The 24,549-nt window shown below is 36.0% G+C and overlaps 1 protein-coding gene across 8 annotated transcripts in view; it reads right to left on the minus strand.

The window, feature by feature from the left end:
- Positions 1–735: 735 nt before the first annotated feature.
- Positions 736–24,549, minus strand: part of SFSWAP (splicing factor SWAP) — a 56,688-nt gene continuing 32,874 nt past the window's right edge. For 3 of the 8 annotated variants that reach the window (XM_085321133.1, XM_085321136.1, XM_085321137.1), the window contains exons 14-19: positions 15,821–16,086; positions 9,674–9,829; positions 8,214–8,339; positions 4,510–4,680; positions 3,531–3,603; positions 736–1,158 (exon numbers count right to left, since the gene is read on the minus strand). In XM_085321133.1, coding sequence (XP_085177259.1) covers positions 1,093–1,158; positions 3,531–3,603; positions 4,510–4,680; positions 8,214–8,339; positions 9,674–9,829; positions 15,821–16,086 — 858 coding nt within the window. In that variant the 3' untranslated portion in view covers positions 736–1,092. The other 5 variants (XM_085321134.1, XM_085321135.1, XM_085321140.1 and 2 more) reach the window with 5 other exon arrangements.

The following is a 24,549-nucleotide window of genomic DNA, read 5'->3' on the forward strand; positions in this document are numbered from 1 at the left end:
TTAATTTTTTTTCCTTTCTGTAGTCTTAGCCCCTCTTAAACCAGATTCACAACAACCACTTTTAGAAGACTTACGTAATAGTAAGTAAAGACGACATAACTTCAGTTCTAGCTGCAAAAAGACTGGAGGATTCTTTAATTTTTTCTTAATTTCAGGGATTGCTTTTTTATTATACTTGCTTTCAAGTTATCTTTCAGAACATTTTCATAAAAAAATAAAAGTCTCACTGTGCTACACAGAATATATAATAAATAAACCTGTACTGAGTTCACAAGCCTTCCGAAAAGTATTAACTGGTATAAGCCAGTAATTCATGAAAGTTAGTTAGTATCTTCCTCAAAGGTAGGAGATACAATCTGAAGAATGCTGCATTTCCTTAAAGTATGCCTGCTGAATGACCACAAAAATATACTTGCTGCTGTAGCCACCTAGAGAAAACAGGCACATAAAGAAGCTACTGACTACTAGTTACTGAATTCAAAAGGTCAACACCTCAAATGGAGGCTCACAAACCGTGCTAAATGATGGACAGAAAATTACRGCCCTGTGTAAAAAACTGTTCACAACTTACATACCCAGAAAACACGCATTCTTAGATCATTGTGCACACGAAGGAAGATGAAAAGTTTCTCTGCTCCCTCAGGCAGGCTAGAGAGTTGCTACAAAGTCTTAAAGAAAATGAATTTGTAATAGAATTTAACCAAACAATTAAAGACTCCAGAAGAACTCTGTAGCTAATGAAAGGCGTATCCTTCTTTATTATTGTGTAATACCTTATCACAGAAACATGATATTTACAAATATACACATATAGACTGCTGATCATAAAATGTTACTGAAGAATTAGTCAAAAAAATCAATTTACAAAAACCAAAAACATTCCAAAGAGATTCTGGCTGAAAAAATTCAATGAAATTCCAAGGAGACAGTTCTGTACAGAAAGATAGGTTTTAGCTCCTTAAGTTCTGATAATATTAGACAAGGGAGTTGTGAACCAAGTGAGCTAAGCTCAGCTGTACATTTGAGATGAGGCAGTTTTTTATATTGTTTTTTTTTCCCCACATAATTTCTTGATGGTCAGTTCAACAGGTCTCAGGAGGCACTAGTTTGTATGTTTTTGGAAGCTGCAAGCATTGCTCTCACTTTGGCCATAAGATCCTGTGAAAAGAAGAGGAAAAAAATTAGACTTCCTTGGGCTTTAAAGAGATGAAGCATGTGACAGCACAAACTTATGTGAAATTGCTACCTTATGCTCCAGTCACATAGGACACTTGGTCTCATGATTCTCAAATTTTATCAGCCCCTAATCAAAAAGGCTGAAGGAATTTGGAGGAAGTTCCTATAATTGAATCTAAAATCTGCCTTCATTACACTGCTACAAAGTGTTCTATTTAAATATTTTGAGCAATTTCTACATGTTTTTCTACACTACAAAAGGCATAAGTCARCCAAAACTGAAAGAAACYATGGCTGTCTTCAGAACACAAAAGCATTAAGCACTGAGAGGGGGCAAGACAGAAAGAGAGGGGGCRASACAGAAAGAGAKGTAAGAGAAAACAGTAACAATTCTGTAAAGGACAGCTTTTTACCAACTCTGTGGTCAAACTTTAAATTACAAAGGCGATTTTAAAGMTGAAACAAAAATTTACTGCAGTGGAATTTCCACAAATACCAGAGAGACTGAAACACAAGATCACTGTGAAACAAAATAGCAATTCTCAAATYGGTCTGAGCATCCAGTGGGAATAGCATTATAAAAGCAAATTAAATTTCATGTAAATGGCATCTGATAATTGGGCTGCGGAAAAAAAAAATCACAAAATAAAAAATGTGCATCAGTAATGAATTACAAATTACTTAAAAACAYTTGTTCACAAATGCAATATAGATGAATTAAAATACCTGATTCTTATTTAGCATTTTTCATCTGAAGTTTTCAAAACACTTCAYAGGGGGAATTCAACATGATTATTCCCATATTATAGATGTGAGGATTTGATGAGAAAAGATACTAAAGTTGGCCAAAGTCGACCAGCACACTGGCAGCAAAACAGTCTAGCTGATCATTAGGTAAATTGGATTTCTTTGCTGCTTCAGAGGTAACGATGCTAAACTAATCTATACTGGAACATATCTTGCAGATTCACAAACATCCAATTGATTTTAGTTACTATTTGCAAAAAGCAGAACAAGAACTGTGTTTTAATGGGTTTTGGAAGCTGTTTGTCAGGAGCATTTTAAACTGTATTTCATTTCAGTGCCCAGGACTAGTAATCTGTCCTTCTATTACATCTGCATTTTGAGCAAGCAGACCAATATTAGCTTCCAGATGCTATGCCATAAAGAACATTCAATATATGCACCGGTAACTGTTGTCTGCAAGGAATATATTTTTAAAGGATGGGACATTTACTCTACCTCGAAGACCCTGGCACAGTTCACATCTCATTTCTCATACTAGAGGTTTCCATATGTTTATTTGGTAGCTGAAGTAGTGCTATGGCATTACAGCTCTGTTTTCTTTCTCCAATACCTATAGATTTTATTGTCCATTTTACTACATATTCCTGTTCTTGGTTTCTCTTCCAAAATGAGCCAAAGGTAGTGAGTAAGGTACTAGTCTAATAGTCTTAATTCCTAACTACCACTATTTCCCTAGGGGAATTACATCTTAGAACAACTGGTTTCTATCCATTGAAAAATAGTATGAAGCGCAATTTTGATTTTGTTTTGTAAATTTTCCAAAGTATAATTCAGATATAGCGTTCCTCCTCTAAATTTGACTTATAAAATTAAAAGAAAGTTAGATATATGTATAAACTACAAAGATGAATGAAATTCAAAAACAGTGATACCATGTAATCATTTTTTAAAAAATAAATAATTTTGACAAAGGTTGAGTATCTTARCATTAAAACTGTCAGGGAACCTGAATGGATGTAGTTCATTGCACACCATACCGATGCACATATTTGACACTGTTATTCACAGATAGTCACTCAGTGATTCACAGCAAACAGAATACATCAAAATCATAGCAACAAAAGTTCACATRTATAAACAGCAGCAAGAGTAAGATCGCTGACTTGAAGATGCTGCTCAAGACAAAGCATACTTGCTTTAGTTTACAAGACAACCTATTTTTCCTCTGTTGCCAGCTCTGCAAACTTAACCTCTGCCAAGGTGATTCTCCTTAGTTTTTATTTCTATGAAAGAAATTAGAAATACTATCTGGTAAGACGGGCTCTCAATAATACCTGCTGTTGGTAACTGATGGATTGTCCAGCATAAGCTGGACTTTCTTATCTTAACAGTGCATTGAACTGAGCTTGACCTTCAGAGATTTGATGACACTTGAAAAGGTAGCAGCTAGAAAAGCAACAAAATTGATTTTTTTGATAAGCAAACAGAATGACAACAAGCATATGTCTCCATGTATGCAAAACTCAGAATTGTATAAAATAAATGGAGAATTTGACATGATGGAAATACTTAATTAGGCAAGATGTTCTGAACTTGTTTGTCTGTACCTGAGTGATTTTACTCTGCACTGAAGAAACAATCGCTGATGAGATCTGGCCATCTTTTTCCTGAGAAACTCCCCTAAARAAGATAAAATCAGAATTAGAAATGTAGAGTATATGCTTTCAAGATTCATTTTACTGACCATCGTAATTTTGGGCTTTATTGTGTAAGTCTCATATGAGTCAACAGCTTCCTCATTCAACTGGAAGCTATGATAAGTCACTGTCAGAAGAGTCACTCACGCAACTGATACTATAGAGAAATATGAGTAGCAGGCCAGGGATTTTCAACACGAGTATTGTATTTTGTGGAAATAATTTAATTAGGAATTCCTCAAACACAATAAAATTTAAACTAATCTCTTAAAATTCCACTTTAAAGAGTTACCACATCTAATGACAGTTACCAATTTCTAACTTAGAACTGGGCAGCAGAATTTTCAGTGCAAGTTTTACTTTAAGATGTCAAGGTAAACCTTGACATGTCAGGTAAACATGTCAAGATGTTTACCTGAACAGGGACCACAGTCTACCGTTTTCCATACTAAATAATCACATTTCACCTCAAAGGTCACAGAAATTTCTCTGATAAAATTTTAACATTTTTTTCCCTATTTAAAATAGCAAATATAGCAGAGGTAATGTTAGAAGTTTTTCTATTTTTGAGATCTGATCCTAAAATTTCACTGGGTTGCATAAAAACTCCAGTAGATAGCAGACGCAACGTCTTCATTAGACTCTGATGTCCATAGTACCGTCTGCCCTACCAGTCTCTTCTACTTTCAAGAACTCCCCCCAAAAATAAACAGGACACTCACACATATCTATATACATATATCTATACATATRTATAGATATAAGCACCTGTGTCTTATCTACATACACATATAGACAGACAGACAATCTCCTCACCATACAATGTCAAAGATACACTCATGGTCAAGAGATGTCAGCATTGCCACGTTACAGTAAGAAAATGTATTACCTGGAGCGTTCCTGGCTGGATTCCCTACTCTCCACAGGAGAGACACTAGTTGAATGTACAGAATTTTTGTGTGTGGATGGTTTGCCTGGGGACACAGATGGTGAAGGAGACCTAGCTTTGGATTTGGTACGTGATCTAGACCGCCTCTTCTTCTTTTTTTCATGAGGACTTCTGCGAGAAGGAAATAATTTATTGAAGGAGATTTAAAGCAGTACTAAACTAGCKGAGTGGAAGCTACTTTTGACACTTCTAAACATAGCCCTCTTCTACATGATACTTCTCACGCACTGAGCGAACATTAGAAGCTTACCACAAACTGCACACCTATGGTTTCGCAAAATACTCCCTCAGCAGCCTTCTTATATCATATTAGGTTTGGCAACTRCTAGTATCTGAGCTTCTCACCTGGAGTGTTGCCTTATAAATGCACAGAAAATAACTGTCCGGTATTTGATCATTCAAAGGAAGACAGAGAAAAGTCATTGTAGACTTGCAAAATAACTTTGCAAGAGGAGCGTTCCTTCCCAAACAGTATCTGAGCGCGCATTAYGAGAAATGCAAGAGTTTGTCTTTTATAATACTCCTAGCCCACAAATGAACAAACTATGGAACATATGTGCAATAATAAACTCTAAGAGAATTCAATTAATAATATACTCATGATTGAACTACTAACATCTTTATATCTAGCTATGAGTTTACGTCCTTCCGATTGATAGTATTGACATTGTTATAATACAATTACTTAATTAAATTTGAGGCAGAATACCTCATTGTGAGCACATCTCACTAGCATGCTGTCCAGTGAAACTTCCATTTTTAAGGCTCAAAGGAAAACAAGCTCAGCTCAAAAAACTGATAAAGTTCGCCAGAGGTCTACTCAGAACAGTAGGCTGTTGAGGCTTCTAGAGCATCTTAAAACATCATAACACTTCAAAYCATTTTTTTAAAATATCACATTATTAGTTCCTTTATTTTGATTTTCAWGGGAAATTTGCTACTTTAAAAAGCAGCTCTGTTACAATACAGTCAACTTGCATATAAATACTGCACCCCCGACACTTAGATTTACCACATTAAAAAAATAATCTTATTTTTATGYAAAAGTTAACATTCAAGAATTAAAACTGTAAAATCAGATATTGACAGAATAGTTGGGCTTGGAAGGGACCTCTAGAGATCACCTGCAATTTACTGCTTAAGCAAGGTCACCTAGAGCTGGTTACCCAGGGCTGTAACCAGTTGGGTTTTGAGTATCTGTGAGGCGCTCCTCTCAACTTGCTTGCATAAATAGTTACTCAATGGCATGAAAAAAACACAGCTCTACTGACCTCCAGCATTCCCATGGCCATAAAAATTAARCTCTGAAGTCAGTTATTCCTTGACTAGCTAATTATGTACTGTAATGGCTTAGTTTCTGAAAACATCATAATGTAATTGAGCAGTGAACATATTTCATACTAAATGCTTGAAAATCTTTGTAAATATGATTTATAAAGAGTATTTTAAAGTATTAAAGTTTTTAAATCTCAGACTAYGATGATTTTGTATTATACACAAAAATAATCAGCTTAATGAATGTGTCTATCAGWCTTCTATTTTTATAATAGTTCATTTGCTAAAATTTGGATTATTTTATACTATTCTCCCAGCTACAAAAGCTAGCTTAAAAAGACTATGTGTATTTTCTACAGAAACTGCTTCAACTGCAGTCAGATCAAAACACTTGATTCACATTAGACTGCCTTTTAAAGTGACTATGATGGCAACTGAGGTACAGGATAAGCAAATTATAAAAAATAGTTATGTTTATTCTGAAGAACACCTTATTCTGCAAGCAGTAAGCCAGTAATTCACAGACACAATAAAGTAAAAGGTGGCTTCCAAGTTCTCACATTTTTTCTTCTGGAAGTATACCTATAAATTTTCAAGCAATTCTAGCTATTTGGCATTACTACCAATATTAATCAGATTAAAACACTGCACTATTTATTAATGCTAGTGTTCTTTCCAGTCCTCTGACAATATTGTATTTTCAAGGTTGCCTATTTCTTAGTATAACCACAGTTAATAAACACTCATCTGACTGCTGCCAGACAAAATTCAAATCTGTTCTCAGCTATCAGGCAAAATACACACTACTTGCTCGCAGAAAGTCTAAGTAAACTAGCTTATAATAGAGCTCGAACTCAAAGCTTGCTTTCATTACAGCACTGTGGAAAAAGGACTGAAGACTGTGAAAAACAGTCCATCACAGCATCTAGCTATTTTCTTGAAAAATTAGTAAGTCGGTCTTAAAACAGCAGGCTTTCTGCAATCAGAGCTGCAATATATCATCATCTATGTTCAACTCCAGTACTATTTCTTCAGTTTATATTTCTTGCATTTACTGCTGTATTTTTCTGTGCATTGTTCAGTTTGTTAGAGGCCTAACAGAAGTTTCCAATTTCTGTGTATATAAACAATATTGTTTAAAGAAGAATCGAGTTTGTTTCACAAAAAAAAAAAAAAGAAAAACACATAAAAAATTATTTATAACCCAAATTGCTGAAGGGTCAAGTAGTAGACACATCAACACTCTTCACTGGAAAAATAACAACACAGGGCTATGAAAAAATTCTTGCCTTTACAGGAGGAAAAACATTTAAGATTCTGAATATTGAATCTTTTCTGCTTAACCAAATTTACAAGGTAAACTCTAGAGCAACTTCTATTATCTCAAGCTAATGAACACAAAACCCCCTCTAAGTTAAGTATACTGATGAAGCKCTCAATTATATACACCACATATCAATTAGTCAGAGGCTGATAGGGACTTCAAGTTATCTTTTTTTTAAAAAAAAAAAAGGAGTATTTTTAAAATCATGTAGGTGAAAACAAGCTCTTTGCTTCTTACTCCATATGATATGGAGAAGCATGTTAAAGAATCTTCACAGATAAGAAAATTTCTGTATGCTTAGTTTAATAACCTCAATGTGTTCATTWATGTGTACACTGTTTGTGCGCACAAATGTGTATGAACAGTTTTCACTTCCTTTCACAAGCTATTAGAGGTGCAGAAGATTTTAAGGCTTTTGGGCACACACTTTGCAGATGTTTTACATGTGCAATAGGTGAGGTGAWATAATACTTGTTAGGCTACTTCGATAACAGGCTCAGAAAGACAACATGCAAACTGTGTCCGCAAGAAAGACACATCTTGTTTAACTCTTCCCACTCCAGTTATACCGTAAAATAYTGCTGAATGTAAATTGTACTGATTCATAAACTTGCGTTTCCCCTTATTTATGAAGACTTAATATATTCTCAAACAACTTTAAAATATCAGTATGAATACCACAGTACCAATATACGGCCTCTGTGTAGCAGCCATATATAGATTGCRCAATCAAAGCCAGCCAAAATGACCCAACAAAGAGGAATCTCTGAAGTCCAGACAAAATCTGAASTCACTGCTAGGAAAGAGCAGTGTATGTAAGGTACCCTGATCTGGTTGTACATTTAGTGTTCAAGCATACTCAAAAACTGGGGAAGAAGAAYTAGCGCTTCTGGGTTTTTTTGGACAGATGTTTCAAAATACCATTTATGATTTACAAAGCTTCAAATCAAAAACCTAAGATTTACCCATGCAGGATACAAAATAGCAGACCATGTCTCAAGCTCCTCCCCAGAATGAGGGAACCTCCAGGACTGGGTACCCTTACCTGGAACGTGTGCGTTTCCTACTATTTCCAGGACTATTACTAATGCGATAGGCTGTTGGAACACTCCTTTCCTCTCTCCGCCTTTCTGGTGTGTGAGCCCTCCTCCTAGGTGACCTTGACCGTGACCTAAGTAGGAAAAAACAGCAAACARTTTATATTTTTTTTGTTACTTACTCTATTTTTCTCATTACTTTTATTTCAGTGGAATTCTGCTGTCACCAAACCAAAATATTATGCCAGTCAAATGCCTATTTTATATCAGCATGGGGGTTTAGTCTCCAAGACTTGTCAGTTGCAAAAAAAAACTTCTAACCCATCTGACACATTTAGGACATGGTCATCCATTGCTTTTCACTCCCGACGGGGGAAAGAATCAGTTCTCTTTGGCATCSTGTGCTAATGCCAACTTCTACATCAGTAGACAACAAGGTTTTACTTTAGTGCAGACAGTCATATGTGTGGCAACAGCGTTTGCTGTTACTGCRTTGGCATGCACAAGTCCAATTTGGTTTGAAGCCTAGAATTGTTAGGCCTGACCTGGTTGTCCCAAATTAGCAGTACATTTTCAGAATTGCTGCATCACAGAGATAAAGARAAATTTTGTTTTCAGAGCATTTCCAACATTGACAAGTCCAGGAAATTTTGTCCCAGATGTTGCAGAGTAATCCTAACACAGCCAAGATTTTCACCTGCGCAAGTGACTACCAACCCATGACCAGCATTGTTTGGCACTAGCACTTCAACTGGAAATACTTTTCCTATGGACACAGAAAGAGAGAGAGAGAAAGCATGCCTAGTTAAGATCAGATGACAGTTTAAACACCTTACATTCTCTTCTCTGTGATTTGGAATTGAGTAACGTACAACTAAAACCTGAGTATTTTTTAGTAACAAAATCAGTGCAACGGGAAAAATCCTGAAGGACAGAGGAGAGGGGAGGAAGATGGAGAAGGGAGCAAGACAGGGACTCAAGCTTGAAAAAAATGAAAGAAAAAAGAAACCTGGAGTCTCCCCAAAATTCTCAGTAGTAATAGGTATTTTTGGTCCCACTGAATATAGTGCTAATCATTTTACTTCAGATTTTTTTTTTTTCCAAAGCCCTTCTGATTTATCTATTACAGGTACTTCACTCCATGTATATCAAGCATTCACCTTCTTGAAAATACCTAATTTGTGTAACTAAAAAAGAAGCATTTGTGAATCACTGCAGACTCACACCATATATATAAATAGGTATTTACACACACGTGTACAGACACACACACCATTTCTCTTACACCTATAGTAAAACAGACCTACTGAAAATAAAAGAAAAAAAAATCACAATGGTAGTTAAGTATTGTAAGTTAACTCCTTTTTCACTTAGAAATCTGATCTTTACCAGGCCTTTCAGAAGGATTAAAAAAGGAAAAAAACACCCAAAACAAAACAGATCATAAAGTTGGGGGTCAGTCAGACACCTTGACATTTTACCAGGATTTCCCTCAAAAGAGCTCCAGCAGTCAAATCTTTTCGTTGTCGAAGCTGACTGATAATTTTCTCGCTCTGTTGCTGCTGCCATTGATGAGCTGCTCAGACTCGGTTCCATGCTCAGTGTCCCTGTGGATGCTGTGAGTCTGTGATACGGAGGCACACACTTCACATTCAGAATAAAATGTGCTAGTTTTGGTATTAGCTAGAATCCTGAAAAGGCTCAGTCCCTTAACCAAAAGCTGAACCTTAGTGAAACAAGCTTATATGGACCAGCCTAAAAAAAGTCCAAACAATCAGAAAGAAAAATGCATTAGCTTCATTTTTATGAACCGGATATGACTTTTTTGGCTCTACAACATTCTTCCAATTACTAATGTTAAGAAATTTGGCCATTAACTTCAAACAGTTGAAAACAGCTTAACAGTTTTAATGTTGTAACAATTAGTCTAATTAAAGTAATAATAAATGTATTTCATAAGACACTCTATTCCTTTACATAAAGTTAATATCACTTGTGTTTAGCAGGGTCCCAAAAGCTCAAAGTGTTACAAAGCTTGGCATATCTTATTACAGTATAGGAACAGAAACTGCATGGATAGACAATGCCTCAGCAGTAAGAAAACAGATTTCAAAGGAGAAAAAAGATACATGTTCTTACAAAGAACAGCTACTTTCAAGTCTCTTCAATTTGTGAAATTGAGGCAGACACATGTATACAGTTAATTATTCTATCCAAACTCATTTAAAAGTAACCCACTAATAAAGCATACCACTACTAATTACTGTTTATGACTCTAACTAGATAAACAATGTACATGGCTTAGCATTGTTCTATTACTAGACAGTATAAAGAAAAAGGATCAAACTGAATTTTAGACTTTTCAACTCTATTCTGTTTTAAAAATTGAACATCCAAAGTTCATTTGACCAAATCACTAAATCATACAATACATAATGAGCTCCTTCACATCTCTTCCTCTCTTCTTACACACACACACTTACACACGTACAATACACCATTAACTCAGATCGTGTGCTGCAAAGATCTATTCGATAGAAAACGAACACTGACATTAACATGGTCATTACTGACACTTACTGTCCCCCAACTGCGGAATCTCAAACTGCTCAGCTAGCACACCAGCGACTGAGAGTCTACACTACTGTAAAAAGCACCCTTATCAGATACAATTCACAACAAATATGTTATGGTGCTTTAAAGTTAATTAGGAAAAGAGCACCAATGAAGCACTCACTACAAGTGACTGAAAAGGTACCAAAGGCTGTTTGTTTGCCAAGATAAAYTTAACAAATTTGCCTCATCCTTGGCATTAAGTAATAACATGTAGTTATCTCTTTGGGACTAACACCTTCACAGTAAACCATGCAGTAACACCTTACGGTGCTGCTGGACATGGTTTACTGCTTTCCATCGTTTTTGATTAAGTTTAGATCTGTCATACTGGTCCAGAATTAAAACCACAGTGTATCAAGAATTTAATGGGACTAATTCTGGTACAAAATTTAACATACATTTACATAGAGGAACTGCTCTTAGCACATTATATGCTACAATAAAACTGGTACCTCTGTGTTCCTTGCACAGCTACAATTATTTTAACTTGTTTCTATAAAATAGGTTTCATTGCACTACCTAGAAAAATGAATATTCAAAACATGCTTTGAATCAATTTGATGTTATTGGAACAGAATTAACTTCAATATTGCTGAAGATGCATTAAAAATACTTTTAAAAATGCACTAATACAAAAAGACTATTTAAATGAAGTAGAGCCTCTAGACCTTTAAAGAATTTAAAAGCAAATGATAAACCAGTGATATAAATGATATATACAGAAGTATAATGCAGTGCTACTCTGCAGGATTTCTAAACACAAAACCTATTTTGAAATTAAATAAACAAATACAAGAATTAAAGAGTAAGAACTTGTAAAGAACATCAAATACCACTTGCACAAAGACAGCACAAAACAAAGTTCTATGCTTAACTTCACTCCTCATCCCCATAAACTTGTCATAGTAAGTTATATAGGAACTATGATTTTTGATCTAATACTAGTTTTTCAAACAACTTTTACAATTAACTACTAACTACCAAGAGTGTTTTTCTAGAGAAGTGTTGTGGGGTCTCTTCCATATGGAGACCCCACAACATCTAAGGCTTTAAGAATGTTTCCTAAATACGTGATGATTGGTCATTATTATATTTTAGGGTTTATTATTCATTAACATCCAACTGCAGTTATTCTAATGAGAAATTATGAAAAAAGTATAGTTCCTCTTCTGGTTGGCACAGTTAAGTATACAAGTTGAAACAGTTTCAAATCAAAAATACATATTTTCATTGTGCAGGTAACTAATAAAAAAGTTACAAAAATTTGTTTATTAAGAAAAAGATCTTGTTTGTTATTCTATGTTACTTCATTAACAGGTTCTGTAGCAATAATTTCTACAGAAAGCAAAAATTCTAGCTTTTGTTTTTCAGTCCACTCCAGAGGAAAAGTAAAACATCGATAATTCTTCTGTACTGAGATTTTGTACAGAATAGAATAAGGTGACAAGAGCTACACCATACAACATTAGATTAAGACATTCAAATACAGCAAAGTTACTCCAAATAGCAATATTACAGTTTAATTTAGCACCAATATCCACACAATAAAGATTATCCTATATGCCCTATCAAGTAATATCAGGTGAACATCACATTAACTTCTGCAGATAGTTCAGAACTTTATCCTGCGGGGAATGATTCTTTACATTATTCATTCAGCAATAAGCCATAACATCTACTGGTTCAGGAATCTTTGAAAGAATACTCTTTTGGGTCAAGCTTTGGGAAAGCTAAAGAGCAGAGATATTTGAAAGGTACCATATTTGAAGGAGACAAGATGATAATTAAATTGCTATGATTTAACACAAGTATATAAATAAATCAAAAGGAAAAAAAGAAAAAACCCAGCCATCTTCATAGCTAGGCACTAAACTGTACGACAAGGCACGTGTTTTAACTTAAACAACAGAAAGAATAGAACTATCTGGCTGGGTTATAAATCAGCCTCCCATTCTCGCTTCTTTAAAAAAGTTTTCTGGTTTCAGGAGCAAAAGTTTTAACTTTGGAAGCACAATGAACATTCAAAGCCTAACAGACATTTCCAGTGAAGCCTGGCTGATTATTATCACAATTTCTTATATAATGTGAAGCCATATGGATAACTTTTCAAGGATGTTAATTAGAAAAACAGGGCTAGGAAAGATTACTGTATTTCCCAGCTATAGTTCTTGACACAGAAATTTTCCACGATGAAGCTTTCACAAGCTGTATTAATTACTGTTACCACTGAGACATTATTAAAATCTTTTAGCCTCCCTTTTATCAATTTAAATCCATTACTTATTGCCCGGACCTCAAGGACTGGAAGTAGAATGGCCTATTCCCCTCTTTCTTGGCATATATGAAGACTCATTTCATCTTCCTTCAGTCTTCCCAAACAGTCACAATCCCAATTCTTTCATTTTTTTCACAGCTCCAATAATTCTTACAGATCTCCTCTAATCTTCCTCTAACTGGTACACATCCTTTTTAAGTGTCACTCACAAGCCTGGACACAATACTCTAGCTAAGGCCTAACTACTGCCATACAGACAAACAACAATTTTACTTCTCATCTTGCATATACTATTCATGTTTATACATCTCAGTACAACTGTATTCTTTGCAACTGTGCAATCTGTTTTTCAGCTGATGATATCTGATCCACCCTGCATAAGACCTGCTTGTCTTTATTGACTAGATTCTTTTTTTCAGGTTATAAAAATTATTTTGAATTCTAATTGTCTTCCCATCAAATTGCTCTTTACTGGTAAATAACAACCAAAAAAAGGCGTTAAGAGTAGCAGTTCTATTAAGGTAAATCAATACTGTCAGTATATTAAGTAAAATATCCAGGAAAAAGGCATTCATTAATGTTAAATTACAAGAGGACATTGCACAGAACGTTAGGTTTAGGCATGTTCTTTTGAAATGCTGTAATTCAGACTTTAACAGCTCTCTTACCTGTTGTAGTGGCTACTACAAATGTTTCAAATGGTCTGCAAAAAATTCAAAAGGAATTGGCAGTCACTGAGCATTGATGATACTGCCTTAAAGTCCCAAAACAAATGGGTTTCTGAATTGGAGAGAGACCCTCAAGAAGCCTTGGCTTAAACTGGTAGAAAAGCCTTTTCCATTCAGCTCTAAGTTTAGCCAAGTTTTAAGATGTGGTGCAAAACATTTTGAAATTTTGTCATACAACTGTAAAACTCAGGTATCCAGCATTAAGCCTTTTGGTCTTCTCAATGAGGGTGTAGGATTCAACAGCTGATCAAGAAAATATCCAATCAGATCTAATCCAGGTGTTGTATTGATTCATTATGTTACAGCTGTTATCTGTCTGTTACTTGATCTATGCCAGTAGACACATTCAACATGGCACCTGCAGAACCAAATGTAGACGAGCTGAAAGAATTCAAACCTCTCTAAAGGATTAGGGATCTTCCGATCACCCAGAAATCAGTGAAAACACATCTTAGTACACGTCAAACTGATCTTGCAAGTTCTCAGTGCCAGATACAAGCTCATGCAAGATGTGGCACTGCCTTTACCACACTGAGCTGCATACCCAAGTGCTGGTAAGGATCTTCTCACGTGAGTTTTTGAAGGTACCAAGGAAGACAATTTTATTTTATTGTTTTATGGTAAAATCAAAGAGTAACATCATAGTAATGATAAAACAGTGGACAAATATGTATAACATAGCTTAGATGAAGTGACATGGCAGCTCTGAGCGAAGATACGACTTGACAGGGAGTTGATGAGTGGTTCACCTGAGGAGACTTTTCAAAGATTTCCTTAGCCCTGAAAAGATTTGTATTCACTTCTTAAGCACGGAAAGCTTCATTCAGCATCATCCCCTTTACACACTGGTATGCACAGAAAAGGAATGGCACAAAGTACTTTGTAATGTGTCCTAAAACACATGGAGTATCAGGACTGCAAGGTCAAAGGTAGTCAAACAAGCAGCGTGTCAGACTGATCACTTAGCCCTATGCACCAAATTCTTTTTATTTAATTTTCCTCCATCTCTGAATAACAGAAATGTCTTCAGCAAAGAACTTAGTTAATCTAAAAAATGCAGTATAAAAGAACAAGTTCTAAATCATTAACATTTACTAGTGTTAGTGTTAGACACCTTGCTAACAAACAAACAAAAATGCACAGGGGAAAAAATGAGGCTGTAAGTTCTGGTATGCTGCCAAAAGTGGGGGTAGGAACTGAAATATAGCTGATATCGTCACAAGTCACTTAAACACTGTTCAGGCATTTGTAGCTTGATTTAGAAAACACTACCCCAGGAATATGTTCTCCCTACCGACTACAGCAACTACTATGTGGCTGGGCTTTGAGTTATTAAACTTTAAAGATACTAAGACAGAAATGTCTTAGATGTGATTAACAGTATTAACAACAGAATATAATCTTATAATCAAAGAATTAATATAATGAACTTAGTCTCCTTTATGATTAAATATAGAATTAACTGCACTAGGCTACATTCTTATTTGGTCTCTCCATCTCCTCAACTTTGTTTTCACCCTTCTCGGTTTCCTGTCTTCTCTCTCTTGCCATTCATCCATCTATCTTCTCACATGCTACTCATGCTTGCTTCCTTTCTGAACTTTGCTGTTTAGCCACATGGTTCTTTATCTCTTATCTTAGTACTGTCTGGTTACTTTATACCAGCAACAGCCACAGATTTCTTAGCAAGTTCTCTTCTTCCTGTTATAATCACATTCCTACATATTATCATGACGTATTTTATGACCAGACTGAAAGAGCATTTACTGGTGCAAATTTTGCATTATGTAATTAGAAGCTAATGATTATTTTGTTAAAGCCATTTTAAAAGTTTTTTTTTTTTTAAACATTTGATGATTATTTATTCACTGTGTTAAAGATGACTATACCCCTTGTAACGGTTATGAAGAAGCTTACATAATGAAAGAAGTGCAGAAACGTGTTAGGTATTAGCCCATACAGAACCCTAAAGAATACATTTGATTTCCAAACCCACCTTGAATGTCTGACAGTTCTATAAGCAGTAGGAAGTGAGTGCTTTGCTTTTGAATGTGATCTAGATCTGGACTTAGACGACGAATGATACTTGGAAGGCGATCGAGATCTCGTCCGAGATCTTTTCTTGTGTTTCTTTCTCTTCTTTTCTTTTTCTTCATCCCTAGGAGGATCTTTGCTTTTGCTCAAAGGCCTTTCAGCTTGTTTAACTTCTGAAGTAGGTAAAGTTCTTACTGCCGTGACGGGACATGGTATGCTACTGACACTCTGCAATCAAAAGTTAAACAAAAAAACAACATAATACTCAGTTTTCAAAAAAAAAAAATTTTTAATCTATAAAGTCCATATATGCATAGACAACAGACAAACATCTCTAGTTCTTTATACTGAACAGAGGGCTTAACTTCCAATCCTGCGCAGGTCACATAAATGCACCCTTCTTCTGGCAAAGAAACTTAAGATATCTTGCTCAGTACTCTTTCTAGCCCTAAGCACTTTTTGTAAAAAATGAATAATAAGTGTAACAGCAAGGAAAATAATACTTAAATACTCATCTTACATTTTTTGACTCACAAAAACACATGAGAAATATGTCTGTCTTAAAATATATGATAAATCAGCAACAATTTACCTCCCATAAATACTTTAAACCCTCACAGTGCTACATTAGTATTATTAGGTAAGGCTGACATCTTCAAAACATTTATCTAGTAGTATTTAATAAAGGCCTATACAATCCCCCAGAGGTACATACGCAAGTTGGGATACACATGGTGAGACTGTCAGCTTAATTACCTAATTAGGACACAGTTCTGAAGTTTTCAACTGGCTTTATTATCATTTTTTTTAATAAAGAAATGCATTCTAAAAAATGAGTACTGTCAGAAAACTGTTCATCTATGTATTCTTTCTATTTAAAAAGGGATAAACTTGAAAATGCAATCAGGAACTACTGACATTCAAAATAAAGCCACTTCCGTCCCTGAAAGTACTACTTCAATTACATCACAAAAAACAGTAAAAATGAAATAATGTTGATACAAAATATTTTTATACTTTGTAAAATAAATACTTCGCATGTAAAGAGTTTGAAAGATCACAAAATGTTATTAATCTTAAAAATAAATTAGGTCATTACTCAATTCATACTCAGTGAATATTTCTGACTACAGGCAATTAAGCAGAGCAATAATTCAATAAATTTTCATATTATCAGTTTGCACCTGAGAGAATTCTGCTGAATGACTTGTTTAGAACAAGTCAAGTCAGGCACTACAGATATGCTCCTTATTTCAAATTCTGTCACTCCCCAAGCTGCCATTTCAAGGCAACTGAGAAATCAGTTTCCTTCTGTCATAATTTTTGCTCAGGCTGGTCTGACACCTTCACCATTTGATACAAGGAYGCTTACCGTGATCAGAATAGAAACTAATCCATTAAAATGTGAAATAACCAAATTAGAARTTGGTGATCTTTTTCTCTTTCTTTATCCTTCCCCTACTGTGAATATGTCAAGGCAATAGAGTTGACTACATTTGAATAATTGGAAATCGGGCTTTCCTTCCAGTATTAGAGAGCTATGATTCTTTTCTGAGCTTTAACTGGTAATGGCTATTACACTATTTACAGAAATAGCAACAAAGCTGTACTAAACTCATTTGCTTCAGGGATTTTAAACATTTTATAGCATGCACACTTGAGTTAAATGTAAATGCCCCTCCTATTTCAGGATAACTGGTTTCCTAGAGGCCCATTTCCGATTCCACTAACTTCACAATCCACATACAATTCCAGACACCTCATCTCCAAACTCCAAGGTTTCCTAAGAGACTACTGCAGCCTACTTTTGTTCCTTGACAATGTTATCATCTCTGTATCTTATTCTTCCCTTTGAAGATTTCTGAATATGTAACAGATCAGTTTGCCTTGAAGTAGATACCTCTTCTAGCTTGAAACAAAACAGCTGTAGGCAAAGTAGAGTTAAGAGGGAAAACAAGAGAGAAGTAAGAAACAACAGTTTTCAGGGCCAAGTTCATTCAGCTGCATAAAATACAAGCTATCATATCAGCGCCACTAAGGAAGCTAAAAACCGAACAACATGTTACTTTTAGCACTAACGTTGCAATGCTTTCAACAACCAGAACAGAGTCCCTGACATTCAGCACCCCTATGTATACAGAAAGCATCAGATGCTGGAACGGCATCTCCGTGCTCTCCGTGATTTTCAGAACACTTGCAGGAAGAGGGACAGAGCTGTTCAGGCATCTCCCTTCAGTGCAGTCGCAGGCTTTCTGCCTGTTCAGACAGAACTGCTTCAGGTTACTACTGAATCATGTTTAGAAAGCTATAGTAGAAGCCATGCAGAAGTGACTTTTCCCCTCGGTGAACACGGAGGTCCTGGAGCGCAGGAYGACAGCTAACACAGAAAAAGAAATCACCTACCGGACTGAACCTACACAACGCACCAGAGACGGGGAGCCGAGATTGCGGCTGTCAGGTCACAACGGCAAATCAGCTGCGAAGAACAGCACCAAACCCCTCAGTGGCAACTGCATTTGCCTTCATGGAAAAAAATCACTAGTAAAGGGGTGTGAAACCCCACCTGCACAGACTGTAGAGCTAAGTGAAAGAACTTAATGCCAACAAGTTGCAAGGCCATGCAGAAAAGTTTCTCGGTGTATAAGTAATGCTGCTAAATAAAAATCTCTGAAAGAACCCACCATCTTAGTGTCTGACAAATAAAAGAAGTTGTCATCAGCTTGGGTTTTCCCTAGGGAAAGTGCATCCAGGCAAACTAGAGACGGGGAACCAGAAACAAAGAGGAGAATGTGTGTGTTGGGAAGGGGAAGCTCATATATCTGGAGATCATTAAGCATCTCCAAGAGTCAGAAAGTCTCTGCCTCACTGACCAGCTAGCACAAAGCTGCAGCACTGCTGCATTTAACTCACACCTCAGGGCATGGAAGTTCTCTGTTGCCAGCTCTTCTAGGAAGTCACACTGGATACTTTCAGATAGCCGTTCATCTAATCTACTTTGTACAGAAGTGATCCATTTTGGGTAAAAGCATGTTTTTTCAGCCCTTACCACGTGTTAGKGTCAGATACTTTGATTGCCAGAGTTTTTCTTCAATGTTTTATTCGGAGGATTGAAGGGAATCCTAATAAAGGAATGCTTCCTATAGTAAACACTCAGTACAAAAAATGTTTTAAAGGTATTTCTCTGGAAAACACAAGCAATTCAGTAACTCTTGTTTGGTAGTAATGGATTAAGGAAAGAACTCTGTTGGGAAGAACTAACAGGTATATAGAAACAGGAACAAGTACTCAGCTYGTTAGAAGACATTTGCAGTATTCATAAGATCAGAACATGTGTTAGTTACTCAGAGGTTACATTAGCCAATGTATGAACCAACATTAGAACTGAACTAAAAAGTGCTTACAACAAACAAGTCAGTGCTTAYGCTGAAGTATTCCTGGACTGAGTATTAATAAGTAACTGTCCCACTAGCAGCGCAAAGGCAAGATTGCCGTGTGCATCGAACCGCAAGTGGAGTTATTACTTTTATAAGAGTTTGTCAGTTCCAGTTGAAATAAAACAAACTGGCCTCAAATGACWAAATATATGTGATAAAAACACTTCCTATAGAATAAGTCTCAAAATTAAATAGTGAAAGACTACAGTTTCATCAAGGTTTAGTTGCTGCCCTGGAATGCAGCTATAAAGATCACATTGCCTGTGACAAGCTCTTCAAAAAACAGATACAATTTTTTCAAGTTTGAATGGCCCACTACACATAAATTGATGRCTGTGAATTGGTGTTTGTTGCATGGATCAGTATGGCTTTATATCTAAAGTTCTCTGAAGATTAAAAAAAAAAATAAAATAAAATCAAGGCATAGAGCATTCTTAGTCCTTCCTCCTACCACAGTTTCTGCTATTTATGATGGCTCTCCTGCAATTTTCGAGATAACAGTAGCCCCCCCTCAAGTTCCAAATACCAGCAAGTTTCCTCTCCCCCTCCTGCAAAATACCACATTAGTATGCAATTTTGTTTTATGCTTTTATCTGTTCTTTTTATAAAAAAAAGATAAAGAAAGCCTTCCCTGACAAAGGACCCTCTTCCAAGCCAAACAGAAAAAAAGACATAAAAAAATAGATAGTAAAAAAAAAAATTGAGAACTAAGAAATGGATGACCCTGAAAGATTCAGTTTTCCCTAAAGCTATTCTTTAAGYATTTGTCCTATGATACTCATTAGACAATTAAGTTCTGCTCATAAATCAAGTTTTTTTTTTTTTTTTTTAATAAAATACATACAAAACTATATCATAGAATCATAGAATCAGTAAGGTTGGAAGGGACCTCTGGAGATCATCTAGTCCAACCCCCCTGCTCAGCAGGGTCACCTAGCGCATGTTAGACAGGGTTGCATCCAGGCRGGCCTTGAAGATCTCCAGAGAAGGAGGCTCCACAACCTCTGTGGGCAACCTGTGCCAGTGCTCCSTCACTCTCACAGGGAAGAAATTCCCCCTCACGCTCAGGCGGAACTGCCTGTGCTTCAGTTTTTGCCCATTGCCTCTTGTCCTGTCACACGGGGTGACTGGAAAGAGTTTGTCCCCGTCCCCCTGACACCCTCCCTTCAGGTACTTGTGCACATTGATCAGATCCCCCCTCAGTCTTCTCTTCCCCAGGCTGAAGAGGCCCAGCTCTCGCAGCCTCTTCTCGTAGGGCAGGTGCTCCAGCCCTCTGATCATCTTCGTAACTCTACACTGGACTCTCTCCAGCAGCTCCATGTCTCTCTYGTACTGGGGAGCCCAGAACTGGACGCAGCGCTCGAGATGAGGCCTCCCCAGGGCTGAGTAGTATGCAACTTGCACATGTTTAACATTCTGTAGATGCATACTGTAATACCTATGGGTCACTGCTAAAAAAAAAATAGGGTCAACTGTAGCAGTAAGTATCAAAGACATACATGATCTGAACCAGTTGATAACCCTCCTATGCTTGGAAAAACTTGAATAGCATCTTATTTTTAAACCTGTACCATGAATTTCTATTTCACCTGTAAACATACTATCCTCTGCAGAAAAAAGATTGTTATACACAGGACAAATAAAAGGACAAATTATCTGACAAAAAGAATAAAAACAGATCTTCAGGACTGAAAAGATGAAAGAAGTAGTACTGCCTGGTACTACAGAATCTTTATATTCAAAGACAAAAAGGCAGATGGCATTTTGGACATGTCATTAAAACAGAATTATTTTCAATTTATATGCTTGTCAATTTTTACAGCATTATGACTGCAAATTCTCTCCTTGTTTAAATTGGATGGTAAGAGTTACAGAGTTAACAGTTTGAGTGCAACTGTCTTTTACGTGTAGATCAAAGTACTCAATCTAAAAATGTCAGCATTTCTGACACAGTATACAATATGACAAATTAGCAGAATAGTCTGTAATCCAGTAAATACATTATTAGGTAAATCATGGCTTGTATACAAGAAATACTGAACTACAAATGCAAACCAGCTGTCACTACATCAAATAACTACTTTAACGTAGTCAAACACATCATACTACAGCAAATACATGAAGCTTTGTCTTGCCAACCACCAGTGCTGGCCCCTTCTCCTATTTTTGTCAGGAATTTCCTACCATAAGCTGATTCCTACCATAAGGCAATGAACTTGTGCTTGTTGATGATAGGACAGATTGCAATTAACAGGTATGTTAATTGCCTTGCTACAAAAGTRGTGAATTACATACGAAAGCTACAAAAAGTGCAATACTACATTCATTCATTTATTTATTTTTTACTAAAAACTTTAAAAAGGGCAGAGATTTGACTAACTACAATGTTACTAAAAGGTGGTCCTTTCTGGGATCTGAGTCCTTGGTCACTGTGACCAAACTTAGAACATTTTTTGAATACTGGCCTGATGTATAACTGTACTGTTGTAATGCATGTCCGTATRGTAAAAAGGCATTTCTGAAAAGCTATGCTGTTTCACTGCTCAAGCTGATCTCTCAGCTTTCTGTTCCCCTTGCTTGATTTTACTTCAAGAAAAAACACAAAACCATAAAAAAAAAAAAAAAAAAAAAAAAAAAAAAAAAAAAAAAAAAAAAAAAAGGAGTACAGCTATAGAAAAAGCAGATTTGACTGTTTTTATGATCCAGGTGAAGGCAAAGAGCATAAAAGCACTATGTACGGTCTAGGGTATCAACTGTCCTTTACATGCAGTTAATAGAATCAATTTTGTTCAAAGGTATAACATACAGTCAGTAACAGCATTTCTTTTAAGAAACATTYGGTATCAGGAAAACCTGACAGAGGTCAAAAAAGCTTTGCTCTTCTAATGTATTTCTACAGGGTGTGATAAGCAAACCTTCAGCAAAATTCAGCTGGTGCATACACACATAAATAGCATTACTAGTTCTTACATAGTTATTAGGCAAAAGCAATCTCATGGGAATTATGTGTCCCCCACAGAAATTTTCAACTCTTCTTCATGCTTTATTATATATCTCATTTACTACTCCAATTTCTGAGACGGATTTAAAACTACAAAAATCATTCCGTTTCCTTTATGACCACTACATATCAATCTTTGTTTCYTGTACTCTTCTCTGGGTGCTCCTTCCCGCAAAAGGTGAGCCAAATATATTAAATGACATTTTTACCAGACTCCTAAAAATAATAATTTATTTTTCATTTTGTAGAACATCCCTAATTAATTCCACTGATCAAATCACATAACTAGTTTTTCATCTATCACTAGGTGTAGTTCTTGATTCTAGCAGTGTTTGCCATTCTGATTACATACCAACTTGTTGACAAACTGATTGTGTATCGAGTTATTGGTAATAAAAATAGATAAATACTTAAAACTTGCATCATGTCAGATTTATGGAGCCACCTAATTACAGAGCAAACAGACCTGATGCAAACAGGCTCTGTAACCACTACCATAAAAGCATGAACAAAATAGAAAAACAAACAAAAATCCAAACCCACACGCTTTTTTTTTTTTTAAACAGCAGACAGTGTATGCATCAAGTAGTATATAGAGGGCAGAACTTTCAAATACGAGAAATCGAAACTGGTGACCCACTATCCAAAGGCATCAGCTTGAAAAACATGTGTCAAACTAAACTAAAAATCAAAACAAATATACACATATATAACTGTGTATAGAGAGTGCAAAAACGACAGGGAAAATGAGAGAGCATGGTAGGAAGACTATTTTGTTTCCCAAGATATTATGGCATTTTAGACTGTTCATTCACACAGTACTGGTGTTCCCAATATAAATGTCATTTCTGTTTCAGAAAGAAAGGTCATATTGGTGATGTTTAAATATATATTTGATATTCAAAAGAAAACCATTTATCAAGAAAGCATTTCCACACCATTTCTACTGGTGAGAAGTGGTGAAACAGGTTCCTTCGAAACTCTCCTTAAACACACTGCATTTAAGATTACTAGGACGTGGGATTAGGTAAGGTTTTTCCTGAAAATTTGACTGTTTTCAGCAAGTTGACCTTAGAAGAAGTTCAAATGTGAGTAGGGACACTTATCTGCTCTCCTGAAAAAGTGACAGCAGTTAGTGAAGAGTTACAGTTACTTCGAGCATCATCTTAATAAACATCAGAAGTATCTTAGCTTAAGAATGTATAGGTTCTTGACAGGACTCCTTGAGAATGACAGCAGGACAGCAAGTCTGAGTAATTTTGCTCTATCACTGTATGTATTAAAGAGTGAATGCAAGCAGAACTGGAAAAAAAAAAAAAAACTCAAACCTAAATAAATTTTTGCCGTTGACTGGCATGAGTATTAACAGTAGCAGTGATCCTAAACAGGATCTCTTTCAGGATGTGTCCACACTCAATTCACAAACCTGCTATTCTATGTTGATAGGGATCACCCAAAACATCTTTCACTTATCTGTTCTCCTAAAATTTTTTGAGGCATAATCTAAAATTTACTTAGAAAAAAGAAATCACAAACAACTGAGGAATTAATTATTTGTGATGTAACGGAATTATTAGTACTGTGGGAAAGGAAATGATGGAAAGCCACATCGTTCATTCTGCTACCAGTCTGCCACAAGCAAAGCAATATTTTTGATCTTCAACCAGTCCAAAGATGAAAGTTCGGCTTATCAGTGTAATGATCAAGTACTGGCTTTTCTGGGAGCGATGCATCTCCAGAACTGCTTCCCAAAGATACTTTTGTTTGCAGCATGCACAGGTCTGACTGCAGCATATATAAAGAAACACAAGAATTTAAATTTGGCTTGTGTAGGATCCAGCAGCAGAACCCTAAGGTGAATGAATTTCACACTCTCAGTGTACAGACTGAGTTTCAGGAAACCTTACGCAATCCACACCAAAGCCCATTCCTACTTTGCCCACCTGCTGTTTACAGCTATTGCATTGAAGATGCAAGTCTAAGGTGACTTTTTTTGAAAATGGATTTTGATAGAGCTTTTCTTCCACTAAGAACATAAGACTGTCTGAACTTGTTGGAGATGCTAGTGCATGTACAGAAAATACATGCCCCCATCACTAACTTTTTAGCAAGCATACATGAAATTACTCTGGATTGGGACATTATCTTCAGATAAAGTGATGTTGAGGCTGACAAAAAGGAGTGACTCTCTTGGAAGTAAAACTATCGCTTCATCATAATTTAGGGCATGCCCTATACTGGCAGAAGGAGACTTAT

This window comes from Rhea americana, unplaced genomic scaffold (genome assembly GCF_003343005.1).
Source record: "Rhea americana isolate MKP2758 unplaced genomic scaffold, rheAme1 scaffold_68, whole genome shotgun sequence".
NCBI lineage: Eukaryota > Metazoa > Chordata > Aves > Rheiformes > Rheidae > Rhea > Rhea americana.